General features: G+C 36.4%; 1 protein-coding gene across 4 annotated transcripts in view; it reads left to right on the plus strand.

Moving 5' to 3' along the window:
• micu3a (mitochondrial calcium uptake family, member 3a) overlaps window positions 1–22,977 on the plus strand; it is a 32,730-nt gene extending 9,753 nt beyond the window's left edge. The window contains exons 6-16 of one of the 4 annotated variants that reach the window (XM_081360639.1): window positions 364–446; window positions 564–635; window positions 4,600–4,641; window positions 7,556–7,651; window positions 12,173–12,187; window positions 13,109–13,203; window positions 14,920–15,091; window positions 20,345–20,453; window positions 20,947–21,104; window positions 21,534–21,598; window positions 22,225–22,354. In XM_081360639.1, coding sequence (XP_081216765.1) covers window positions 364–446; window positions 564–635; window positions 4,600–4,641; window positions 7,556–7,651; window positions 12,173–12,187; window positions 13,109–13,203; window positions 14,920–15,091; window positions 20,345–20,453; window positions 20,947–21,104; window positions 21,534–21,598; window positions 22,225–22,231 — 914 coding nt within the window. In that variant the 3' untranslated portion in view covers window positions 22,232–22,354. Of the gene's footprint in view, window positions 1–363; window positions 447–563; window positions 636–4,599; window positions 4,642–7,555; window positions 7,652–12,172; window positions 12,188–13,108; window positions 13,204–14,919; window positions 15,092–20,344; window positions 20,454–20,946; window positions 21,133–21,533; window positions 21,603–22,224 lie in introns of all 4 variants that reach the window. The other 3 variants (XR_014029803.1, XM_081360638.1, XM_081360637.1) reach the window with 3 other exon arrangements.
• Window positions 22,978–24,962: the final 1,985 nt, after the last annotated feature.

Below are 24,962 nucleotides of genomic sequence, written 5' to 3' on the forward strand. Positions count from 1 at the left end.
ACAGAAATGAACTGCCTAACATGTGTTCCCTCCTCTGCTGTTGCTTGGGCAACATAACAAAGTGGAGGAGGCATGTGGCTCTTGATGGGTTGAAAAACACCTGAAGAGAGTGATGAAAGGAAAAGTGGTGAAAGCAAAAGTGTATTGGAAGTTCTTGGGGTGATAACAGGTTCTTACAAATGTGGGCCTCACCTCTGATCTGATCTCGGATTTAGCCACCTAGTGGTTAAATGTTTAATAATGATTTTCCATTTCCAATAATGGTTTACCAGAGTAAATACATTTATACGTAGTATTGTTTAATTATATGCATGGTATATCATATTGTAGTAAGTTAACATTCTTTTCACATCTATTCTTCAGAGCCTCATGCAGGCTTTAAGATTGCCTTTAACATGTTTGACGCTGACGGTAACCAGATGGTGGATAAACGGGAATTTCTTGTGGTGAGTGGATAGAGTGTAGATTCTGGCCTTAGAAGTTTGTTTTTAAACAATCTTCTTGGTTATTTAATCATTCGACTTTATTTATTTGCTTTATTCCTTCTCTATTTCTTTTAATAGTTGCAAGAAATCTTCCGAAAGAAAAATGAGAAGAAAGGAAGAAAGGGAGATGCAGAAAAATCTGCTCAACTGGTAAGTTGATATCAGGTTTTTTGTTTGTAATAATATTGTAATCTATTTTTAAGTTCCAGTTATCCCAAATTGTACATTTAAAGTTGTAATCCTATATAAAAATGAAAGCTTTACACATTTGCACATTTCATTTGGAAAAATAATGCAGTCGTACAAATCAAAAACTACTTAGATAAAGTTCCATATACATTTGTCATCTATCTAGAAACAAATGCTTTACAATAATTGTATAGCAGTAAACAGTAAAAAGGTAATCACAACTTTTTATCTCACAATTCTGACTTTTTTCCACATTATTGCAAGTTTACATCTCGCAATTCTGGCTTTTTTTCATATATAAACTTGCATTTGTGAGTCAAAAAGTCACAATTCTTACTTTATAACACACAATTGCAATTCCTCAGAATTGGACTTTACAGTTTACAGATATAAACTCGCAATTGTGAGGGAAAAAGTTGCAATTACCTTTTTAAATTGTGAGATTATATCGCAGAATTCTGAGGAAAAAGTCTGACTTGCGAGATATGAACTCGCAATTAGGAGAAAAATAGTCTGAATTGCGAACAATTGTGCGATAAAGTCACAATTTCCCTGTTTGTTTAATTTGATTTATCTCATGGCGGAAACAAGCTTCCATACATTGCATATGTCTTTGTCTTTTCTCGCAAAGGGATTTTTAGATGTAGAGTTATATGGCTTTATAAAGTTACGTTTATTGTAGCAAATCAGTAGTGGTTAGTATTGTCTAAATGGCCCCCCTTCTTTTAAACTGATGAGTGGGACATATTATTGGAGAAGAGTTTAATCCAAAATCAAATCAGTTTTAGGGATTACTAGTATCTGTTTCTGTAGAGCCATGCAAACAAGAGGATTTCATGAGATCAACAGAAGTTCAAAGACTTGGGATATAGTCTCTGTCTTTCTCTATTTACCACATTTTCTTTTTTTCCACATTACTGAGGATTCTTATTTAAAATGATGCCTCTTTTGTTATTCTTCTGTATTACGGGAAATAGATATTTTGCCATGACACAATACAACGTTTTATATTTTGTGCCTTTGCAACCAGTATCAAGAGCAAACATGTATTTTTACATGTTGCAAATGGAGGCAATGATTAATGTCGTATAAATCCAACCTAACATTGGGAAAAACATTTTTTTTCAGAATATTAAGGTAACAAATGTTGATTTTACTGAGAATATTAAGAAGTTTGGCTTATTTTGTTTAGGGTGCGTGTCCAGATGTCATTTTCTTTAGGCTCTTATTAGTTTCTAAGAAGAGAACATTACTGTGAAAAATGTACTTGTCATATAATTGTGTTTTAATTTGTAATTTGTTTCAAATGTCAGTTTCAGTGTTGGAGGTATAAGTAAAAAAATAACCACTGAGTAGAATTGCTGTTTGGCAACAACTTTGAGCTTATATTCATTGTGCTTTGTTATAATCTAATTAAGATGCTTGTTTGTCAAATTACTATGGGATAAAAATGTTGCCAGTTTGTGAAAACTTAATCAGAGATATTGTTATTGTGTGAAGGATCATATACATTGTGTAAAAATCTTTCAACATATCATTACTAAATTATATACTGTTCTGCATAAGATATAAATGGAGGAGTGACATCCATTCACACTCACTGAATTCAGCGCTCTTTGAAAGCACTTGGTGTGAAATACTGGTACTGTAACATGTAATTAGTGGTGTTTGCATCAGTATTTGTTTTTCTCGTACTTGGGGTTAGTAATATGAGCAAACCCCTAACCCTAAAGCCTCATTCACACCGCCAGCAACTTTGTCGCTGTATGACGCTACTGTGAAGATGCTTGTGGGCGTTCCTAATGCTGTCGCTCTAATGTTATTGGTAGACGGCACGTCTGGCCATATCTTTAGAAAATGCAATCATAAATGATTGAAATGCATTTAAAGGGACCGACACAAAAACGGTGCGTTTTTGCTCACCCTCAAAAAGTGAAATTTAACATGCTATATAAAAATATCTGTGGGGTATTTTGAGCTAAAACTTCACAATACACACTCTGGGGACATCAAAGACTTAGTTTACATCTTTCAAAAAGCGCATTATACCACCCCTTTAAGTCTCTCAAATAGCGTGCTAGAGAGAAACTGGTAGCCAGGCTACAGACAAGTGACTAATCCTGAGTTGCGACGTCACTTTAGGGATTGTACCGGTTAGACACCCGTGCTGAGAATTCCGGGCCGAGAACGGTTTGTAATCGTGCCGTGCCGTACCAGGCTCAAGTGGAAACACAACTGGAACCGTTTCTTACCGTTCTAAGAACCATTTGGCCCGACGGTGGAAAAGCGGCTAATATATGAACTCGCTGACTGCGGACAGTTTCTTTTTCACGCATCAATTTTATTATGTGTTACAGTCAATCATTAGCCTGGAAATCCAGACCTAAATCTAAAAGATTAATGGTCTGGCGTCGACTAATGAAAATCGCCCAGCTCGAGGGGTGGCACCAAGCGTGCATTTGAAAATCTTGCTGCACGCAATTGGATAACACTACGACCAATCACAACAATAAACCCCAGCTACCAGCGGAGCTAACCTTATTAGACATTCTCTGATTATGCTCTTACCGTATCCGGTCGGCGAAACAGCAAAAACGGCCTTCTTGCAAAGGAACGATTCGTGCGGCCTCTTATGTTTCTGTTTTTAATAAAAAGCCAAGTCTTACTCGTTCATTGTAGCAGCCAAAGCCGTTTCAAACAACTGGTATTCATCCATAGCCATCTTGCAATGTTTACTAATGACTTCGACGTCACAGCGCTGTCCTCATCTGTTTAGCTCGCCTCTGGCCCGCCTATATCAGATAACCCGATGTGTTTGGTGCAGCTCGGATCGAGGGGCATATTTAATGAGCATCATTATTCGACACCAGAGTAACTCGCTGAGCAAATTCAACTTGTGCTCTCATGAGAACTCTGGATTACCAGGGTAGTCAATCATATAAATCAGTGAAATCGCTCCGAGACTCTGTCCTGTCTTGCCTGCACTTGAGACGGTGTCTTCACTCCTATTGTTTGTCGCTCGCAAAATTAGCTTAAAGTTAAAAACTCTTGTCGTGTGTCTCCCATCGCTTGACACACCTACATTCTGTCACCAACAGCCACTGTCGCTTGTGTTGCTGAAAGTCGCCAACTCTCCATTAAAAATGAATGGAATCATGTCTCTTAGCTTCGTGTCGCTGGCGGTGTGAACGAGGCTTAGGTGTTAAACTTTAGTACGTAAAGCATAAACATTTGATACCTCAAATCATGCAGGTTGTCGAAGAAAAGTCATGTTATATCTAGGGATGCACCAATATTAAAATTCAGGCCGATAACAAAAAAACAATAATAAATGCATTAATAAATATAAATTCAGATTTTACAGCCAGATGACAAATTGGGTTAAAAATCTGATTGGTGTGTGTTGAACGAGGGACCTGAGCCTTATATTGGGGTCTTTTGACTTGGGTCATAAAGCCACCTCTTAGCAACACCCTAGCACTCAGAACTTAGCAACCGCAGAACAACGCCCTAACAACCTAGCATCATGATGGAGAGTTTTGCAGAGGCAAGCACTGCTCACATTTTCTTCAGAAAATGTACAAGTCTTGTTATATATGAGATGCTCAAAATCCCATATATATCTTAAAGAGTACAATTGGCCATCCTCTGTAAACTTCCTCTAGACTGTATTTGTTTTGCCTGCATTGGGTGCATAACCCTTCTTATCTCATTCACATGTCCAGTTTATCAAGGGCTGTCTGAGAGGGATCCAGTCGTATTTCATCCCCTCTTGGAAGCTTGCGAAAGTGTGCCAACTGTCCTGTAGTTAAACCACTTTCTATTTTTTGCATGTTTAACCTGTGTCTTTGTCCATCTCTTCTTATGTGGTTCTCTCCTTCCTCTCCTCTTCCGCATGCTGTGACCTCTCCTCTCGTCTCTGTAGAGTATGCAGCTCTATGGATATCAGGTTGCACCCGTGAACAGTGTATGTATCACCCCTGGCCCTCTGACCTGTGAACTTTAACCTCTGTGTGAATCTTGAAATCATGGAAGGAATGATGGGAGAATGAGAGAATGAAAATGAGGAGGGAGGTGGAGTGGACCTCAGAGGTCAGAGAGCATGTGGGTGTTTTGCCACAATCAGTCTAATTTCATTATTATTGATTTTTTTTTTTTTTAACCACAACGTGTCAGTTACAAACTTCATCAGCGGGCTATAAAGAACAGGTCTGGGTAGTAGTGGGTGGAGTTGTTGGTGTAAAATGTGTTTTCTATTGAGCCAGCTCTGGAGTCTTTCACATTCACTTACATTAAATCATTTAATTACATCTCTCTCCCTCACTCCCTCACTGACAACCGAAAGAAAGGAAAGATCACACATGAGATGTTGAGATTGTTTCTCCTAGACAGCAATGAGATTAAATGGACATAAAAAGTCTGATATTTCAACCCAAATTTTAAACACTACCATTCAACCATTCAGATTGGGGCCAGTAAGTTAAAAAATAAAAGATAAAAGCTGTTCTAAAAGATTTCTATTCATTAAATAAAATGAAAAACCAGTTTTCTCAAATATATTAAGCAACACAGCTGTTTTGCTTTCAACATTGATAATAAGGTCATACTTTATGTTATGTGTCTTGGCAACACTTTATTTTACAGTGTGTTACACGTTACATGAAGATACTATATTAATTACTATAAATTGTGCTTAATTATATGGAACTAACCTTAAACCTAACCTAATCCTAACCCTATAGTAACTACATGTAGTTAATTATTATTACACAGTACTTAAATATATAATCACACTGTTACACAGACACCTTAAAATAAAGTGTAAACGGTGTCTTTAACCACTATGTACAAAAATAAGTACAAATAGCCTACTTATCATGTTAATGTATTACAAAACACTTTTACTGCTATTGAGGTGGGATACAGGTAAGGTTAGGGACAGCTTTAGTGGTATGGTTAAGTTTAAGGGTCAATTAAGAGGTATTGGAAGGGTCGACAGTGTAATTATCGATGCAATTACTGAAATTAATTACAGCTGTAGTTACTTTCATGTATGTCTTAAATACAAGTACATTGCAAAAACATGTATGTACACAATACCTGCATTGTATCAAATGATTAGTTATGTTAGTAAATAATAGTTAAAGACACTTCATATAAAGTGAGACCGATAAGAAATATTACTCAACCACCAATTCAGCATATTACAATTTCTAAAGTAATGGCTGCTGAAAATTCAGCCTCACAGGAATCAATTATATTTTAAAATATATTGAAATAGCAGTTGCTATTCTGCTATAATATTTCACAAATGTAACTGTTTTTACTGTATTACAGTTTATAAAAACTCATTTAAAAATCTTATTTCTGCCTATTTTTATACTTTTCCTGAAACAATATTAGAAGTATCTGAGACAAATTTGATGACACTGAAAAAACTGAAAATATAAATGGGGACATGGCAAAAAGGTTTTTTTTAACAAAAAATTATTTTTAAATAGATTTTCTAATTTAAAACATCCCTGAATGTCCCCGACTCACTTTAGTGGACAATTGTGTCCCCATACAAACAGATACATCCACTTTCACGATCAAACACATGATCAACTCAAGTGCAAACACAAACATCTATATAAGAGTTTCCATGAAAGCCTTCCTGAGCTGGTGGTCCTTTTTTCTGGTAATGTGATGTCTGGATAAAGCCACTCTGTATATCTGTGAATCACATACAGAATATAGAAAAATAGTGACTGAGTGAAAGACCAGCATTTTCCATTAAAGTAGCTCCACAGGACTGATGAGAGAAATATATTCCCTGTTTTCCTTAACCTGATGTGTCACTTTTAGTCTCTCAGCCTCTGTATTCAATAAATCTGTACAGAATAGCTGAGGATAATTCATTGAATTATTGAAAATGCACACACTGCCATGTTGTGAAGTGTGCATGCAGTCATTTTCAATTATTCGGCTGTTCAAAATCAATATATTTGCTTACAACATGGTTAGTTCATGCATTTATCTAAAAAAAACAAGAAAAAATTGGTAACACTTTACAATAAGGTTCATTAGTTATCTACCTTAGTTAACATGAACTAAGAATGAACAATACTTCTTCAGCATTTATTAATCTAAGTTAATATTAATTATAACATTTACTAATACATTATTAAAATCAAAGGTTGTATTTGTTAACATTGGTTAATGCACTCTGAACTAACATGAACAAACAATGAACAGCTGTATTTTTATGAACTAATATTAAAAAAGATTAATAAATACTGTAACAAATGTATTGCTCTTTGCTATGTTAGTTAATGTGTTAACTAATGAACCTTATTGTAAAGTGTTACCAAAATGTCATCCCCCCTCCCCCCCCAAAAAAAAGTATTATGCCAGTATATTACTTAAAACAGGTTGAGCCACTGTTATCGTTATATTTCAAAAGTATCTGAAAAAAAAAAAAACACATGAATTGATATGCATCTGTAAACAAACCTGAAACTATATTCAATAGATGTGCAGTTACAGAAAATAGACTCAACCAATCATAATCAAGAGTTCTGTTAGTGAATGATGACATGATGACCATTCTGAACCATTTCACAGAATATTCTGTACCTGGTATATTTGCACACTATATCTGATATGTAAAACCTTCCAATCTTAGTAAATCTCCCAGATTATTGATCACTCACATTATATAACCTCATACAATTAGCATACTAATCCCCCCTCCCAATCTTCATATTTCTTTCATACTAGTATATTTGATTGGTTTTAGTTGAAAGGACTGAGAGACCACCCGACACATCCTCTATTAAACCCTGTCTATATAAACTAACATGATGACAGCTTTCCATCTCATGCTAACCCCTCTGCAGGTGCTAAAAAAAGAGAATCAGGAGTTTGTGCCCAGGAGCTACTGGGACATGCTGAGACGTGGCGCGAGCCAAGCCCTGTTTTCTGACCTGGCAGAGGTACAGCCATAGTCCTCTGTCCTCCTGTCTCATCCCATGTTTTTATTCGTCCCTAGCCATCCCTAACACAGTGCTCTCACCTGAAAAAGGTACATCATAATTCTCATTCCCCCTTCCTGTTTCAGCATCACAACCCACCTTATCCACCTTAACCCGATAACATTGGTCATTGTCATTTAATGACCTGCGATTATCCTTCTGTTTATTTTTATTATTTTCATCCCTCTTTTTAATGTATTTTATCAGCTGTTGATCTTTTATTAAATCTGTTCCTGGTGCTTCATTCAAAAAAATCTTTTCAAAATTAGTATCTTTGTCCTGTTTTCCACAAAAAAAAACATCTTAACATCCTTTATACAAGATCAATTTGTTATAAAGTCACCAAAAATTGTGAGATATATTGTTTTCAGAGAACATGTCTTATAAGATTAAAAGAATACAAGTTCATTTTTCAAGTTTGTTTCTGCATCAGAGTAAAAAAAGGCATGATTTTGAGAAATAAAGCAATTATGAGACAGTCATAATTAAATCTATTTTATCAAATAACATCATAATTACTGTTTTATTTTTTACACACACACACACACACACACACACACACACACACACACACACACACACACACACACACACACACACACACACACACACACACACACACACACACAACACACACACACACACACACACACACACACACACACACACACACATATATATACACACACAGTGGGGAGAACAAGTATTTGATACACTGCCGATTTTGCAGGTTTTCCTACTTACAAAGCATGTAGAGGTCTGTAATTTTTTATCATAGGTACTCTTCATCTGTGAGTGATGGAATCTAAAACAAAAATCCAGAAAATCACATTGTATGATTTTTAAATAAGTAATTTGCATTTTATTGCATGACATAATTATTTGATCACCTACCAACCAGTAAGAATTCCGGCTCTCACAGACCTGTTAGTTTTTCTTTAAGAAGCCCTCCTGTTCTCCACTCATTACCTGTATTAACTGCACCTGTTTTAACTCGTTACCTGTATAAAATACACCTGTCCACACACTCAATCAAACAGACTCCAACCTCTCCACAATGGCCAAGACCAGAGAGCTGTGTAAGGACATCAGGGATAAAATTGTAGACCTGCACAAGGCTGGGATGGGCTACAGGACAATAGGCAAGCAGCTTGGTGAGAAGGCAACAACTGTTGGCGCAATTATTAGAAAATGGAAGAAGTTCAAGATGACGGTCAATCTCCCTCGGTCTAGGGCACCATGCAAGATCTCACCTCGTGGGGCATCAATGATCATGAGGAAGGTGAGGGATCAGCCCAGAACTACACGGCAGGACCTGGTCAATGACCTGAAGAGAGCTGGGACCACAGTCTCAAAGAAAACCATTAGTAACACACTACGGCATGGATTAAAATCCTGCAGCGCACGCAAGGTCCCCCTGCTCAAGCCAGCGCATGTCCAGGCCCGTCTGAAGTTTGCCAATGATCATCTGGATGATCCAGAGGAGGAATGGGAGAAGGTCATGTGGTCTGATGAGACAAAAATAGAGCTTTTTGGTTTAAACTCCACTTGCCGTGTTTGGAGGGAGAAGAAGGATGAGTACAACCCCAAGAACACCATTCCAACCGTGAAGCATGGAGGTGGAAACATCATTCTTTAGGGATGCTGTTCTGCAAAGGGGACAGGATGACTGCACCGTATTGAGGGGAGGGTGGATGGGGCCATGTATCACGAGATCTTGGCCAACAACCTCCTTCCCTCAGTAAGAGCATTGAAGATGGGTCGTGGCTGGGTCTACCAGCATGACAACGACCCGAAACACACAGCCAGGGCAATTAAGGAGTGGCTCCGTAAGAAGCATCTCAAGGTCCTGGAGTGGCCTAGCCAATCTCCAGGCCTGAACCCAATAGAAAATCTTTGTAGGGAGCTGAAAGTCCATATTGCCCAGTGACAGCCCCGAAACCTGAAGGATCTGGAGAAGGTCTGTATGGAGGAGTGGGCCAAAATCCCTGCTGCAGTGTGTGCAAACCTGGTCAAGAACTACAGGAAACGTATGATCTCTGTAATTGCAAACAAAGGTTTCTGTACCAAATATTAAGTTCTGCTTTTCTGATGTATCAAATACTTATGTCATGCAATAAAATGCTAATTAATTACTTAAAAATCATACAATGTGATTTCTTCATGCTTCTACATGCTTTGTAAGTGGGAAAACCTGCAAAATCGGCAGTGTATCAAATACTTGTTCTCCCCACTGTATGTATATATATCAGTGTTATTTTAGTATTATTTATATACTATATAGTACTTATTAATATCTTGAATTACCTTCAAATTGTATACTTTAAGTTTAAATTTGTATTTAAATTTTAGTTATGATGTTTTACTGGAAAACAAGAAAAAGAAAGATTTAAAAATGTTAGTGTTGCAAAGAATTGCTGTATTCTTTTAATCAATTAATCATTTTTGTAATTTCAGCTTATCGATGTCTATATGTTCAGTTGTTGTTCTGCTATTTTTCGTGTGCAATATTTGTGTCGAATTGACTGCGACTAATACAAAATAATATTGCTCACAGCTGCGAGGCACATTAAAGGCCTTTGTTTGTACACCGATTCCGAATATGTCTGCTCATCCTGATGGTGTGTTTGTGTTCTGATGGCTAATAGAGGGCGTCTGTAGGAAGCAGTAGTTTGATGATTGTGGAGAGCTGTGTGCAGATGCCCTGTATTTACTTAGTCTGTTATTCACAATGAAAGGGTAATTTCAGCTTGGCTTCCTCAGATGACACAGCAGTTAGACAGGTCTGTTTGTCTGAGCTGACAACTGCAGGATACCAGACATTGTGTATCTGTTGGCTAAAGGGGACATGCTAGCATGTGTGGAAGTGTGATTGGGGTTACTCATCTTAGAAGTCGACAGCAGTAATCACTGTTTTTACCGCTGTTTTTAGATCAAAGAGTAAAAGGCCTCGGGTCTTGTGTAAGTCACACTGTGGGCCTGGCTGTGGTGTTACATGTAATGATGACCTCACATTAATGGTTTCCTGTAACCACAGTGTTGTGATGTCACACTTCCAGCAGATTGATGACGAAATTGTCTAATGGTGAAAACTGCTATGTTTTAGATAAAGGAAAGGTATTCATTTATCAATCCATCAGTTTTAATCACATGCCTTTTTTATGACCATATTTATGACCATCAGCAAAATAATGGTGGTGAATACAAAAACTCATGAGCAGAGATACCAAGAAAAAAAAAAAAAAAAAAGAGAGAAGAAGAATGGATGTCCACACACTGGACTTAAGGCCCGTTCACACCAAAGACGATAACTATAAAGATAACGATAAAGATATAATTCTAAAAATCGTTCTCCATATTAAAGAATAACAGAGTTCACACCACAACTATAACGATAAAGATATGAGGAACGATATCGTTGGGATCACTTTCAGAACGATTTTTTTTCCAGCTGTCGAACGATAAAACACTGACAGCCAATCAGAATCCATTCTAATTTAAAGGTCTAGCGCATTCAAAATGGATCTGGATCATCCGGGCGCGCGTGCTTAGTATAAAAAGACCGTTATCGGTCGTTGGTGTGGACGCATATATAGTTATCTTTATCGTTATCTTTATAGTTATCGTCCCTTGTGTGAACGGGCCTTTAAGCTCCAGAAAAAAACAAAAACTTTAAAAACAAACAAACAAGTGCAACATTTCAATTTCTGGAATTGATCCATTCCAAGTCCCAGAAAACATTTTACAGATCTAAAGTTGGCACCGATTCCAACAAATCTACCATTTGTGGAGATTTATATATTTAACACACAATCCATCTCCATGTATTGTCAATATGGATTTGCACTATGTTGGTCATAAAATATATAATGCTCCTCCGTCCAACACTTACAGCTGTTTCCAGCAGAGTTGCAACGTTACAGTATAAGAATTTGCACAAAAATTTAGCACTTAAAAATGTTGGATGAAATAGTGTGTTTTAATTAGGTGGAACTGCTTTTTTCAAATATTTTCAGCATTAATGAAATATATGAGTGTATTAGCTCCAGTGTATGTATAGGATGCTGCCTTTGAATTTAGCTAAAACAAGGTATTTTTAGTAGACACCATTTTTACTGTCTACATTTTATTTGGAACATCCTTTGTGAATATGGTTATTTTGTAAATAAAATAAATATGCTTTATTTATCGTAACTGTGACATATTTTATTTGATTATTTTAAATGGTATTTCACATTTGCTTTGTTTTGAAACAGGCTTCCATACCGTTGGGATCAAACCCTTTATTAATCAGGCCTACCAGAACAGCTTTACAACTTTGATTTATTTTTTTGTTTGTTTGTTTGTTTGATTGCTATTTTTTAACATTGTGTTGTTACAACACCAAGTATGTGCAATATGTCTCTGAGACAATCTGGCTAGTGAAACAGAATCATTCTTTCTCTCTTTATAACTTTCCTCTGATTGTATCTTCATGGATAGGATTTTAAGCTAGAGGTACAGCAGTGGCATGGACTTGCATTCTGGCTCGCTTCATTGCACAGAGGCCCGTAACCAGGGACAAAGAGCTGTTTGGAGTTTATGCCTGGTTTTACCTAGTTTCAGCATGATAGGCTCCTCTTGCAGATGAGGGTGAAGCAAGAGAAAAAAATACAGCCTAATTCTGGCCTTGCACCTTTCAACCACCTTCCTCCAGTTTTTTTTTTTTTTTTTTGGATGCCATGCCACTTTTTTTGGTTTGTTTAACTGGTGAATGAACGCCTTTTCCTGAGCTCCACTGAAAAAGCAATTTTGACACTTGTAAGATCACTCAAATTGATCTTCAGCATTAGTGTTGAGCTTTAAAAAACAGAAGATTCTGTCCAGAGAAGGAAAGGTGGAATCTGCTCACATGTGTGCATTTCTTTCACAAATCTCCGCAGAAATGCATGGGATGTGGATGCTTTTTGTGTTTTTGCTGTCATGTCTTTGTTTATGTCCTATACCAGCTCAACCCCATTTACACCTGGTATTAATTTCCGATCACTATCAACAAATGGACTCCAAAAGATTTTGTGAATGGTTCTTTTAAATAATATACCAGGTGTATACAGGGTCTCTGTATGTACACAACTGGCATGTTTGTGTGTCATTGCATATACATTTGTTTGTGTTTCTGTTTCAGTCTAATATACAGTCTTTATGCCATTCTCACCCACTAATGGCATATAGATCTGCATGTCTAACTCAGAACATGTCCTCTGTGGGTTAGGAGAGACAATATAAATGGATGCACACTTTCAGGCACTGGATGGCTGGTACTCTGAATGGCCCGGCAAGCCTATGAAGGACTGCTTTCTTATTCCAAAAACAGCTGGATTTTTGTCATAGTTTCTTCTTTCTCGTTTTGCTCTCTTTACCACCACTCCTCAATCGCAGCGTGCCGATGAGAACATGATGATTGACACCACTCTGCTCGTGCACTTCTTTGGCAAGAAGGGGAAGGCGGAGCTGACTTTTGACGACTTCTACAGGTATGATGACCTTTGTGGAAAATGCTCTAAAAACATGCACTTATTCATCCTTATTCATCCACTAGACATGGAAAGATACATAAGAAATTATATCCATCGAGCATGTTGAAGGCAATGCTGAAGTTAGTTAACTGCTTATTATGTTAGTTAACAGGATGTGATGTGATAAAATGGCAAAAACGTAATGTTTGGGGTTGGTAAGATGTTTTACATTTTTTTTAAGTCTCTAATGTTCACCAGGGCTACGTTTATTTTTTCCAACACAGTGGAACAGTAATAATGAGAAATATTGCAATTTAAAATCACTGTGTTCTGTTTTTAATACATTAATTTATTCCTGTGATGGTAAAGCTGAATTTTCAGCATCATTACTCCAGTCTTCTGTGTCACATGATCCTTCAGAAATCATTCTAATATGCTGATTTGCTGCTCAAGAAACATTTCTCATTAAGTTGAGAACAGTTGTGCTATACTTAATATTTTTTTGCGAAAACAGTGATATGTTATTTTCAGCATTCTTGGATTAATAGAAAGTTCAAAAGAACAGCATTTATTTGAAAGTTTAACAGTTTAACATTATCAATGTTTTGCTGTCACTTTTGTTCAATTTAATGCATTTTTGCTGAATAAAACTATTAATTTCTTTCAAAAACATCTTACTGATCCAAAACTTATGAATATTAGTAAATGTAATATGTAATTTGTAATTTGTTATAAACAGTCACTCTAAGTGACAGGACATTTTGTTTGTACTTCTGGGGTGTAGCACTGGGTAGCCTTTTTTTCTCACAGATATTGATGCAGATGCAAAAAAATCCCATTGAAATACATAGAATTACATACAAAGCCATATTTAGGAACTGTAATATCATAATAACACATGGCCATCATAGAAACCACCTGCAATACACCCTAGTAACAACATAGCAACATCCTGGCACACAGGCCCGACTCCAGCTGAGATGCAAGGTGGGCCGGAGGTGTCCTGTTAACAGTATCAAGTTGTATTTATTTATTTAATTTTTGCAAAAAAATTTAATGACATTTTCATTTTTCCTCATAACAGATTTTGTAACAATTTTGTAATTTTAGATTTTATAACAAAAGGGGCAGGTTTTGAAAGGGACTATTAGTAACCCAGCTATACTATTTTTAGAAGCACAAATTACTGTTTTATGCTTCTATTTAGAAAATTCTGTCACAAATTCAATAATAAAAATTTGTTTTATGCTTCAAAATTAATCGCATGTCAAATATTACCATTATAAATTTATGTTTGAGGCAGGGAATAAAATGCTTCAAAAAACAAATTTTTTTGCAGAATGTAGTAAAAAAACGGAACAAACTCTTTATAAGAAAGGAATAATTTATGATGAGCCATTGAATTATAAGAAACATATAGAGTATGTTTCTAATAATTCAACGACACAGAGTAAGTTATTCCACGTATAGGCTACGGTTACCAAGCCTCAAGACACTGTTCATATGTTTTATTTCAAGACACTTGTCGGGTTTTTGTCCATCGCTCTTGTGTGTAGGTCTAATTTCTAAGTCATTTTGTGATAGGTTGTTATTTGGTGTGGGGCCATGGTGGGCCAAGCTCCTGATTGGATGGGCCAGGCCCACCTTGGCTCCCTTGTGGACCAAAAGCAAAGTTGTTTAAATTCCTTAGCGGTTTTAATTCTTTAACTCTTATTGCGGTTATTGTTCTTTCAGATTCATGGATAACCTGCAAACTGAGATGTTGGAGATTGAGTTCCTGACCTATTCCAAAGGCATGACCACCATCAGTGAGGAGGATTTTGCGCGAATCTTGCTGCGCTACACTAACGTAGAGGATATCCGCAGCTATCTGGAGAATGTGCGGCAGTGCATACCAGATGAGAAGGTAATGAGTAACGTCACCTAGCTGCTAACTTCATCTGAAAAGAAGGTGTCGGACCACCTCCCCCACGCTCACACTTTCACCCCTTTAACTGACCCATGTTACCCCTCCTCTCAACAGCTTTACATGTACAAGAAGGTTACTTGTTAAAATCTCAATCTAAAATTCTACAAGGAAATGCATCATCTTAAAAATATTACAACAAATACATTTTGTCCACTCACATACATTTGTTCCATGTCTATAATTCTGTGATCCAGCCCCAAAATGCACACATTCCCACACTTTGAGTAGTCATTCACCCTTGAGTGTGACACTTGCATGTAAACTGCCGTTTAGTCTTATAGTCCTCTATTCTCACCTCTCCACAACACATGCGACTAAACCCTTTTATGCTGCAGACATCCATCTTTCTTTATACTACCATGTTTATTTAAGAACCAAGTGTCAAACCCACACTTTGCAGTAAAGTGGAACTGGACTTTCCCAGACTTGGTTGTTTTAATATCTTGTTTTTAAACATAATATCTCATGTTAAAATATCTTGACACAAATGTTATTTTATGTGTCTCTTTGTTGCATGGTGCTATTATGCCAATTATATTAATTCTTGAAAAAAAAAAAAAACAGGCTTTGGTCAAACTGCACATTAATCCGATCTTTAGGATTGATTGTTATTTTGTAAGTGATGAAATCTGATCCGTTTGTTCAGATACTGTCGCCAATGTCCAGTATATCTATACTGATTAGTGATTACTGTAGTAATGATGCATTTGCTACAGTAAGTAATACGAGTAAATTAGTAATATAAGCACTGGAGGTATAATTGTATTCCACGGATTAATAAATAAGCTGTCTAAAATCACTCACCGGTGAGTGGGTAAAAATGTGTGATTTCGAACAGTTATAGACCAATGATCCAGTGTGACAACTAAGACATATGACATGAGATATAATAATTGATTTTCCAGGCACCTTTGAATGTGATTTGGATCAGGTTGGTAAAAAAATTATAATTTATTGTTGTTTGCAGATTACAAAAATGCGAAATGTATCTGAGATGGATACATCCCCAAAAAATGGATTTGTGCTACCTGTCTGAACAAGGCCAAAGACATTTGAAAAAGCATGCAAAACTTAATGAACATAATCAGATTTTTGAATTGCTGTATGCAATTTGAATTGTAATGCTGTATTATGGCATGATTGCTGTTAAAATATATTAATATCTTTACTAACACAGAAATAATGATGATGGAGTCGGAGAAGGTCTTGTTAAGTGCACGAGTTGCAGAGCAAGTTCCAGCTCTATTACAGTGTACAAAAACTTCCTGTATTCTCTCTGTTATCTCTGTTTATCACACACTGGAAGAAACCAAAGGTTTGTCCCTGCCGGAGTGATCCGTCGCCCCGCAGTCCTTGATCAGATTGTGTTATGATTTGTTATTTGTATGTGTCATTTTGTGTTTCAGTTGTTTTCCCTCTCTTTGATCTTGTGGTACATGTTCAAGAAAGTAAATTCACATTTACTTTCAACCAGCTAAAATGATCTTGTTCTGAGAGACCTTCCAACATTTTTACAAATTTATACTAAGATATACAGTGGCCCCCAAAAATTATTTGGTCACTTCATCCATACTTAAAATGTGGGAAACTACCGCAATATGTTTCTACCTACCTATCCTACCTGTCCTGCCTACCTATCTATCCTACCATACCTACATGTCTACCTACCCACATAGCAACATTGTGACGTCCCAGACCCAGGCCACATCTGGCACATGTGGAATGATGATCTGGCCCACATGCAGCGTGGAATTGTTGGGATTCGTGTGCTGATGGTTGATATCTGTGTGTGTCAACGTAGGTTAAGTTTTTGTGTTCATTCATGTTTGTTAAAAGATTTGAACTGATTGTTAAAATACTGCTGGATCTCATGCTGCAGTAACACTGGGTTTGTAGTATGATTGTATTAATGGAACAACATTATTGTTAGATTAAAATCATCATTTTATGATGACTTTAAAGCCATCAACAGGTAACCACCATCACCTGATCTCAGTTCACTTTAGCTTTCTTTGCTGCTGCAAATATGTTTAACAAACACAGTCAAAGTCAAAGTCACAGTCACAGCAGCCAAAAAAGACTAAAGCTATAATAAGAGTTAAGAGCCCAACTAATGGAAACACTAATCACTGTTATCGTAACTTCTAATGAAACACATTAGAGTTAAATCCTTGTTAATTCTCAATAAAAAACTTTTGTAGACGTCTGTCAGAAATTAAGTCAATCTGGTTAGTAATCAGTGAAGCTGGTAATGCTGCTTATGGAGTTGTTTAATCCTCCTCTGCTGAGATCTTGAGATATTTAACGTCTTTTATCTTCAGTTGATTTCATCTAAGGCTGTGGCTGAAGTCAGTTGTAGTTCTTGTGTTTCTGCTCCTCTCTTTTTCTGTTCTCTTCTTTCCTTCAGTGATTCTGCTTGTTAACAGGCTTATTAAGGCTGAGACAACTCAATATTTAATATACACAGATTTTGTGGCTCAGATAAGGTCCAGTTCTGCTTTATTTCTTTGCTCTTGGCTGACATGTGGCATTGCTATGGCCTGCTTGTGGCCCAGATCTGGCAAACAGGAGTGAGCCACCCAAGGGCTGTCATTCTACGCTGCAAGTGGGCCAGATCATCTTTCCACGTGTGCCAGATGTGGGCCGGATCCGGGACGTTAAAATGTTGCTATGTGGGTATACAACGTGCCTGTCCTGCCTACCTGTCTACCTACCTACCTGTACACCTACCAACCTACCTACTAGTTTACCTACCTTCCCTACCTACCTACCTACCTGCCTACATACATGCCTGCCTTACCTTCTTACCATACCCTATCTACCTACCTGTCTGCCTAGTGCCTACCTACATGTCTACTTGTCTACATACCTGCCCTACCTACCCACCTACCAACCTGTCTACCTATGTACGTCTACCTACCTACCTTCCTGTGTACCCACCTGTATACTTACCTACTGTACATGTCTACTTGTCTACCTACCTGTCTGCCTATGTACATTTCTACCCACCTACCCTACCCTTCCTTACCTGTCTATCTATCTGCCCTACCTACCTACCTGTCTGCCTACATACATGTCTACCCACCTACCCTACCCTTCCTTACCTTACCTGTCTACCTATCTGCCCTACCTACCTACCTGTCTGCCCACGTACGTCTACCAACCCTACCCTACCATACCTACCTACCTGTCTGCATGCCTACCTACATGTAAACTTGTCTACTTGCCTACCAGTCTACCTGTCTATAGATCTGCTTCTGCTGTCTATATCTACCTGTTTACCTACCTGCCCTACTTACCTACCTCTCTACCTACCTACTTGTCTACCTACCTGTCTGCCTATATGTCCTATACCTACCTGTCTAGCTACCTATCCTACCTACCTCCATACCCATCTACCTATCTGTCAGTCTTGAATGTATATAAAGAAATCCCATTACTTTTTAAGTGAGGTGTCCAAATACTTTTTCGCCCATTGTATTTGTGTGGGTTTGGTGTGCATATGTGCTTGGGGCAAAGTTTGTGTTTGAAATCAGATTGTCATGCTGCCCCTCTATAGAGGGTCACCTGATGTAGGTTTCTCCATGCCTGACTGCTTTCTTTTAGCTCTTTCCCAGTCCCATCTGAGGGATCTGTTTGTGTTGAGGGTATCAGGTTTTGGGGCCCCTTTGAGCAGTTTGTACATTTGGCTAGAATGACTTCACCCCCTCTCGAATTCCCACAGAATAAACCCTAAACACACTTGTATGGCATTTTATGGTTTTCCACCATGAGTACCAAGTCCTCAACACAATCAAACAAAAATTCAGCTTTAAACATCACATAAATCCTGACCTCAAACCTAACTCTCAGTTAAACTTAATGTGTAACTGGAACTATGTTAAAAACTAGTTTTAAGGTTTACGTGGATTACCATAGCTGTGACAACCCTTTCCCGTGTTTGTTTAGGGTATTTTCTACCGCATTACCCTTTATCTTGTTCTTTAACCAAAAAGCAGGTCTGTGTTAATACATCTTGACACCCTCAGGTGAAAGATTTAATCATAGATTTGGTTTGACAGACAGGAGTATATTACTGCAGGATTCTATGCATTAAATAAAAAAAAAATGGAAAATTGCGCACTCTCATGTCATACTTGTATGACTTTCTTTCTTCTGTGGAACACAAAAGAAGATATTTTGGATTTTGTCTAAAAGTTCTTCGAAATATGTTTCACAGAAGAAAGAAATGCAGGGCTGGAACGACATGAGGGGGAATAAATGATTGCGCAGATTTCATTTTTGGGTTTTTAATGTAAAACTTTTAAGTTTTGTTGACTATTGTTCAAAAGTTTGGGGTCAGGAATTTTTTTTTTTCTGATCAAAATTGCCTAAAGACATTTACATTGTTACAAACATTTCTATTTCAAATATTAAGCTGTTCTCCACATTGATAATAAATGTTTTCCTCAGCACCAAATCAGCATATTAGAATGATTTTTGAAGGATCACGTGACACTGAAGACTGGATGATGCTGAAAATTCAGCTTTACCATCACAAGAAAATAATTACACTTTAAAATATATTTAAAAAGAAAAAAGTTATCATAAATTGTAATAATATGTCACAATATTTTTATTTTTCCTGCATTTTTGATCAAATAAATGCATCCTTGGTAAGCATAAGAGAAAATCTTACCGACCCCAAACTTTTGAGCGGTGTATTTAAGAGTTTCTTGGTGTTCTGATGCCAGTCAAATTGTAAGTTATCTCTTTGATTCCAGTCTATGATGTCATGCAGTTTGTTTTCGCTTCTCCGCATTCAGACAGGCTGACAATTTTATGACATTGTGCTGTAAAATGACTCATGCCTTTAATCGTTGCATGTATCATTGTATGCAGTGTGGCAGAGCACAAAGAGCTGAACATGCATCAGCAAACAAGCATGAGTGGCACAGAGTCTGATTTCTTTTGCATATATCAACATGTTGATTTCCTTCTGTCCATCATTGCATTACCCGATTTGCTCGAGAATGAAACGACAACGCCGCTTGTGTATTCTGCGTGATGTCATGTCTCTTACAGATCCTCTTTGAAATGGAATGGAATGGAATGTAACGTCAGTTGATGGCAGCTCTGTCTGTTAGATTGGATGTCTCAGATTAAAAGATTTCTGTTTCTTTTTGCTCATTTCTTTCTTTTCATGATCAGGGCATCACCTTCGAAGAGTTCAGGTCTTTCTTTCAGTTTCTCAATAACCTTGAAGACTTTGCCATCGCCATGCAGATGTACAACTTTGCTTGCCGTTCCATTGGACAAGGTGAATGCATTGGGATTCACAAATACTACCATTTAACACATATATAAAATACACAGTGGGATCCAAAAAGACCACATAGAAAATCTAATTTAAACCTTGAACATTTTTTTTTTTTTTTTTTAGAAAACATTAAAATTCAGACCCGTTTTTTTAATTAAACTTTTCATTTAGATTGTTATGCTGGATATTTTTTCTAATAGAGGCATTTTGATTGAAACATTTTTCTCTTTATAGTGGTCTCACGCTTTTCGGCCCCACTGTAAACCTATATAATTTTTCAAAACAAATTTTAATATTGGTTTGATATGTTATCTAACTTGAGTGTGGCTTTAGGGTCCACATACTTTACGTTCTACTCAAAATCTGTACTAAAATTAACTGATCATGTTTAATTAGAAACAAATTTGCACGTAATTTACCAGCACATTGAGTGTTTGTTTTGTAGAGCAGATTCATTATATCTTCTGAATGCGTGTCACTCTCCGTCTTCCAGATGAGTTTGCTCGGGCGGTGTATGTCGCAACAGGCCTTAAACTGACCCGTCACCTGGTTAACACCATTTTCAAGATATTTGATGTGGATCACGATGATCAGCTCAGTTACAAAGAGTTCATTGGTATAATGAAGGACCGTCTGCACCGTGGAGGCAGGGTAAGAAAGAGGTGTAGGGGAAAAAGAGGTACATCATTCTTTACCTTACTGAGTTAATTACATCAGTTAGATGCATTCTGATGTTTTGAGTGTAATTCAGGGAGGTATGGATGGGCAGTATCACTGCAACTATAGTGCCATCTAGTGTTCAGTAGCTATGTCTGTACAATGAAACCTCCCTGTAGTAGGGTTTTTTAATCAACATTTAGGCCTAGTTCCTAAATCCGCTGTCAAATAAGTATAACATGTTCTTCTGATATTGATCAATGCTAGCAGCGAATTTGTTTCTGCAGCATCATTTATTAATTTTTTTAAAAGTTTTAAGAAGTTATTGTTTATAGTTAATAAAAATGAAAAAAAAAAAATGCTGTTTTGTCAACTACTGAAGTAATGAATCATTCTCTCATTTTGTTTTTCTCCTAACTACAGGGCTATAAGGCTTTAGAGCGTTTCACTTCATTTAGATCATGTATGAAGAAGGAACTGGCAGGCAGATAAGTAACCAAACACACTCACATACACACACACACACACACACATATATATATATAATATACACACGCTACCACTACTGTTTAAAAGTTCAAGTACCATTCAACAAGTTGATTTTTTTTTATCTTAGATTATTAAAATGTTTTTAAAAAGTCTCTTGTGCTCACTAAGACTGTTTGTTTGAGCAAAATACAGTAAAAACATCAATATTATTAAAATAATATAGCTATTAAAAAACTATTTCTATGTTATTATATTTTAAAATGTAAATTATTCCTGTGATGGTAAATCTGAATTTTCAGCATCATTACTCCACAACCTTTTATGGTTGTGCCACTTAATATTAACCTGCGAAAGAATAGCATTTATTTTAAATCTATTTTTTTTTGTAACAATGTAAAGGTCTTTACCATCACTTTTAGTCAATTTAATGCAACTTTGCTGAATAAAAGTATTCATTTATTTTTTAAATAAATAAGTAAAATCTCACTGGCCCCAAACTTTTGATAAATGTGTGTGTATATATATATCTTACTGTCTGTGTTATAGCCTGCATGTTTTACTGGAAAATCTGATGATTTAATAAGTGAAAGTTTTTAATTGGTTCCTTTCCATTTCCCCTTTGCACCAGGTGAACGAGGAATGTGGCTTTTATTTCTCAGAAGGAAACTGCTCTGGAAATGTTTGAGAGAGAAGGCGTAGTGCTAGAGATTCCATCATGAGATCTACCTCATCCTCTGTTGATCTTGAAACCTTGGGAAACTCGGATTGGGATCGTGTCCCTGCATTCAGCGCTCCGCTCTGCATGTTCTAGTATCTGCACATCTGCACGATCAAACTTTGTTCTGTAATCTGCTATTAATCTTGTTTGCATGTAACCTGGAGGACGGCCTTGTAACTGAGTTTCAGTTGGTAGAAGTTCAATTTTTGTGTGTTTTGAAGTTACTCAAATGTGTCCAGGCAGGGTAAAGAGATCATTTTCTTGCATTTTTAATGGAGATGTTTTAAGCAGGATGAGCTACTCATTATAGCCTTTTATTAATTATATTTATACTATATTGTACCTTGCATTTTATTATGCCCATTACAAACAAAACTATTAATCATATTTATTTATCGCTGTTATCTGTCAGGATTGTTTAAATGCACCGAATTATACTGTGTGAAAAGGGTAATACTTTGTTATTTGTTTTTGAAAGTGATTAGTTCATGTAGCAATAATGATCATTGCCTTAATATAAAAAAGTATTATTTTTTCTCATACAATTTATTTATTTTTGAACAGGTATGGCTGTACAAAGATTGTATAAGGTTGTCTTGCCATCTAAGGCAATTAACAGCACAGTCTAAGCACAATAAGACTGTAATTAAAGTACTTGACAAATAGAAATTGTCTCCAATGATTCTGCATGACCTATGGGCATATATTAAAATTTAATGTAGTCTGTAGGTCACATTCGAATATTATTTATTATAATTAATATTATTATACATAAATATATCAGAAATAGGCTGTTTTCCTTTTTTTAGACAAATATAACGGTGAATAATTTCGATTTAGATCAAAATAATTCTGAAACTTAGCAAAGATATAAAAAAATCGATACATAAGAACAATTGAATGAACATTTATGTTTTCATTAAAGGTTTGTAGACTTTCGTATGTTCCAATTATTTGCCCCGTGCGTGATTTATGAAACGTGCTGCTGACTGTATTTGGTTATTGAAGTTAGCTTAAGAATGCTGTCAGAATACAGCAAGTGTATTTTTAAAAATGTAAACACATAGGCCTATATTATGTGACAAATAGAATATGTAATAATATGTGACGTTAAAAAAACAACTTTCATTTTTGACGGAACTTTTATACAGAATGGGCGATTTCTCTCCGGACATTTGATAGTGATGTACCAATTCACGATTTAGAAGAAACAAATCAAATATGTTTATATTTATAATAACTGGCATTTTTATTGTGTGTGTGGGGTGTGTGTGTGTGTGTGTGTGTTTGTGCGTGTGTATTACATTGTCTCCGAAAGTATGAAATGCTTATATATTACGTTTTTATTGAGGAACACATATCCTCTCTCTTGATTGGTTGCTTTTTCACATGTTGTTTCCAGAATTCGACGTGCATTATGGGTAATTGTATAGGTGACCATAAAATACGTTCATTTATATTGTTTCTGCTGTAAAAAATAAATAGTATTTGATGGTATTTAAGTTAAATATGCAACCGAAACATTGAACAATGTTAAAAATTCTACTCGAATGTGGTTGTGAATGTTGTTGTTTTTCTCATCGGTGATAATGGTGAGCACATGTATGTGGAAATATATGTCTCATTTCAACAGAGAAATTGTGTCTACTAGTTGAACACCGATATTAGTCGATATTTATATTAGTCACAAATAGTTGAAGTGTTAGTGATTATGGAAATACCAATGGTTTAGATGTTACTTTCCTAATCGCTGTTTCATGTACTGTGCGATTGACCAACTAATGAACACCGTCTGTGAGACATCTAGTGTCAGAAGAGACTCGAGCTGGGTTTTGACTTTGAAGGTTAAGACTATACTTTCAGGGATCATTTCTATAGTTTTTAACTTGGAAGTGCATTTCTAAAGTGACGAGTCTCCCAACCCACGATGAAGAGCTTTGATACTCTTTTCTGAGCGTGAATCGGGTGTAGAGTGATGATTTACTTCATAAGCTCTGCATCATTGATGAACGTTCCTTACTGTATTATACAGTGAGGAGGAAAGGAGTATGATCAGAGTGGTTTTATAAAATGGTGAAAGATAGAATAAATCTTTGAAATATTTGGAAAGTAATGTGTTCTCACATAAGGGATGTTTTGATATTTTATTCTGTAATGTTCAACAGACTGTTTCTAGCAGAATATTATAGTTAATTATGCTGAACATACTATACATTGTTAATTAAACAATCTGAAGCATTGACGAAATGATCTAGCTATTTTTTATACATGACCATCATGACTGATTTTTTTCACATAGTATTAATAAAAGTTTGCTTAATATTCACCTGACATTAGTCAGTGTCTAATTTTGAACAGATTTAAGACTAAAACGCCCATTGTTTCAGAATTCAATGTCACTTCTCTCTGTGTCGTCCCTACCGTCTGTGAGACATCTAGTGTCAGAAGAGACTTGAGCTGGGTTTTTTCAAAGAAGGTTAAGACTATACTTTCAGGGATCATTTCTATAGTTTTTAACTTGGAAGTGCATTTCTAAAGTGACGAGTCTCCCAACCCACGATGAAGAGCTTTGATACTCTTTTCTGAGCGTGAATCGGGTGTAGAGTAATGATTTACTTCATAAGCTCTGCATCATTGATGAACGT

Source organism: Scardinius erythrophthalmus, assembly GCF_964197995.2.
Source record: "Scardinius erythrophthalmus genome assembly, chromosome: 3".
Taxonomy (NCBI): Eukaryota; Metazoa; Chordata; class Actinopteri; order Cypriniformes; family Leuciscidae; genus Scardinius; species Scardinius erythrophthalmus.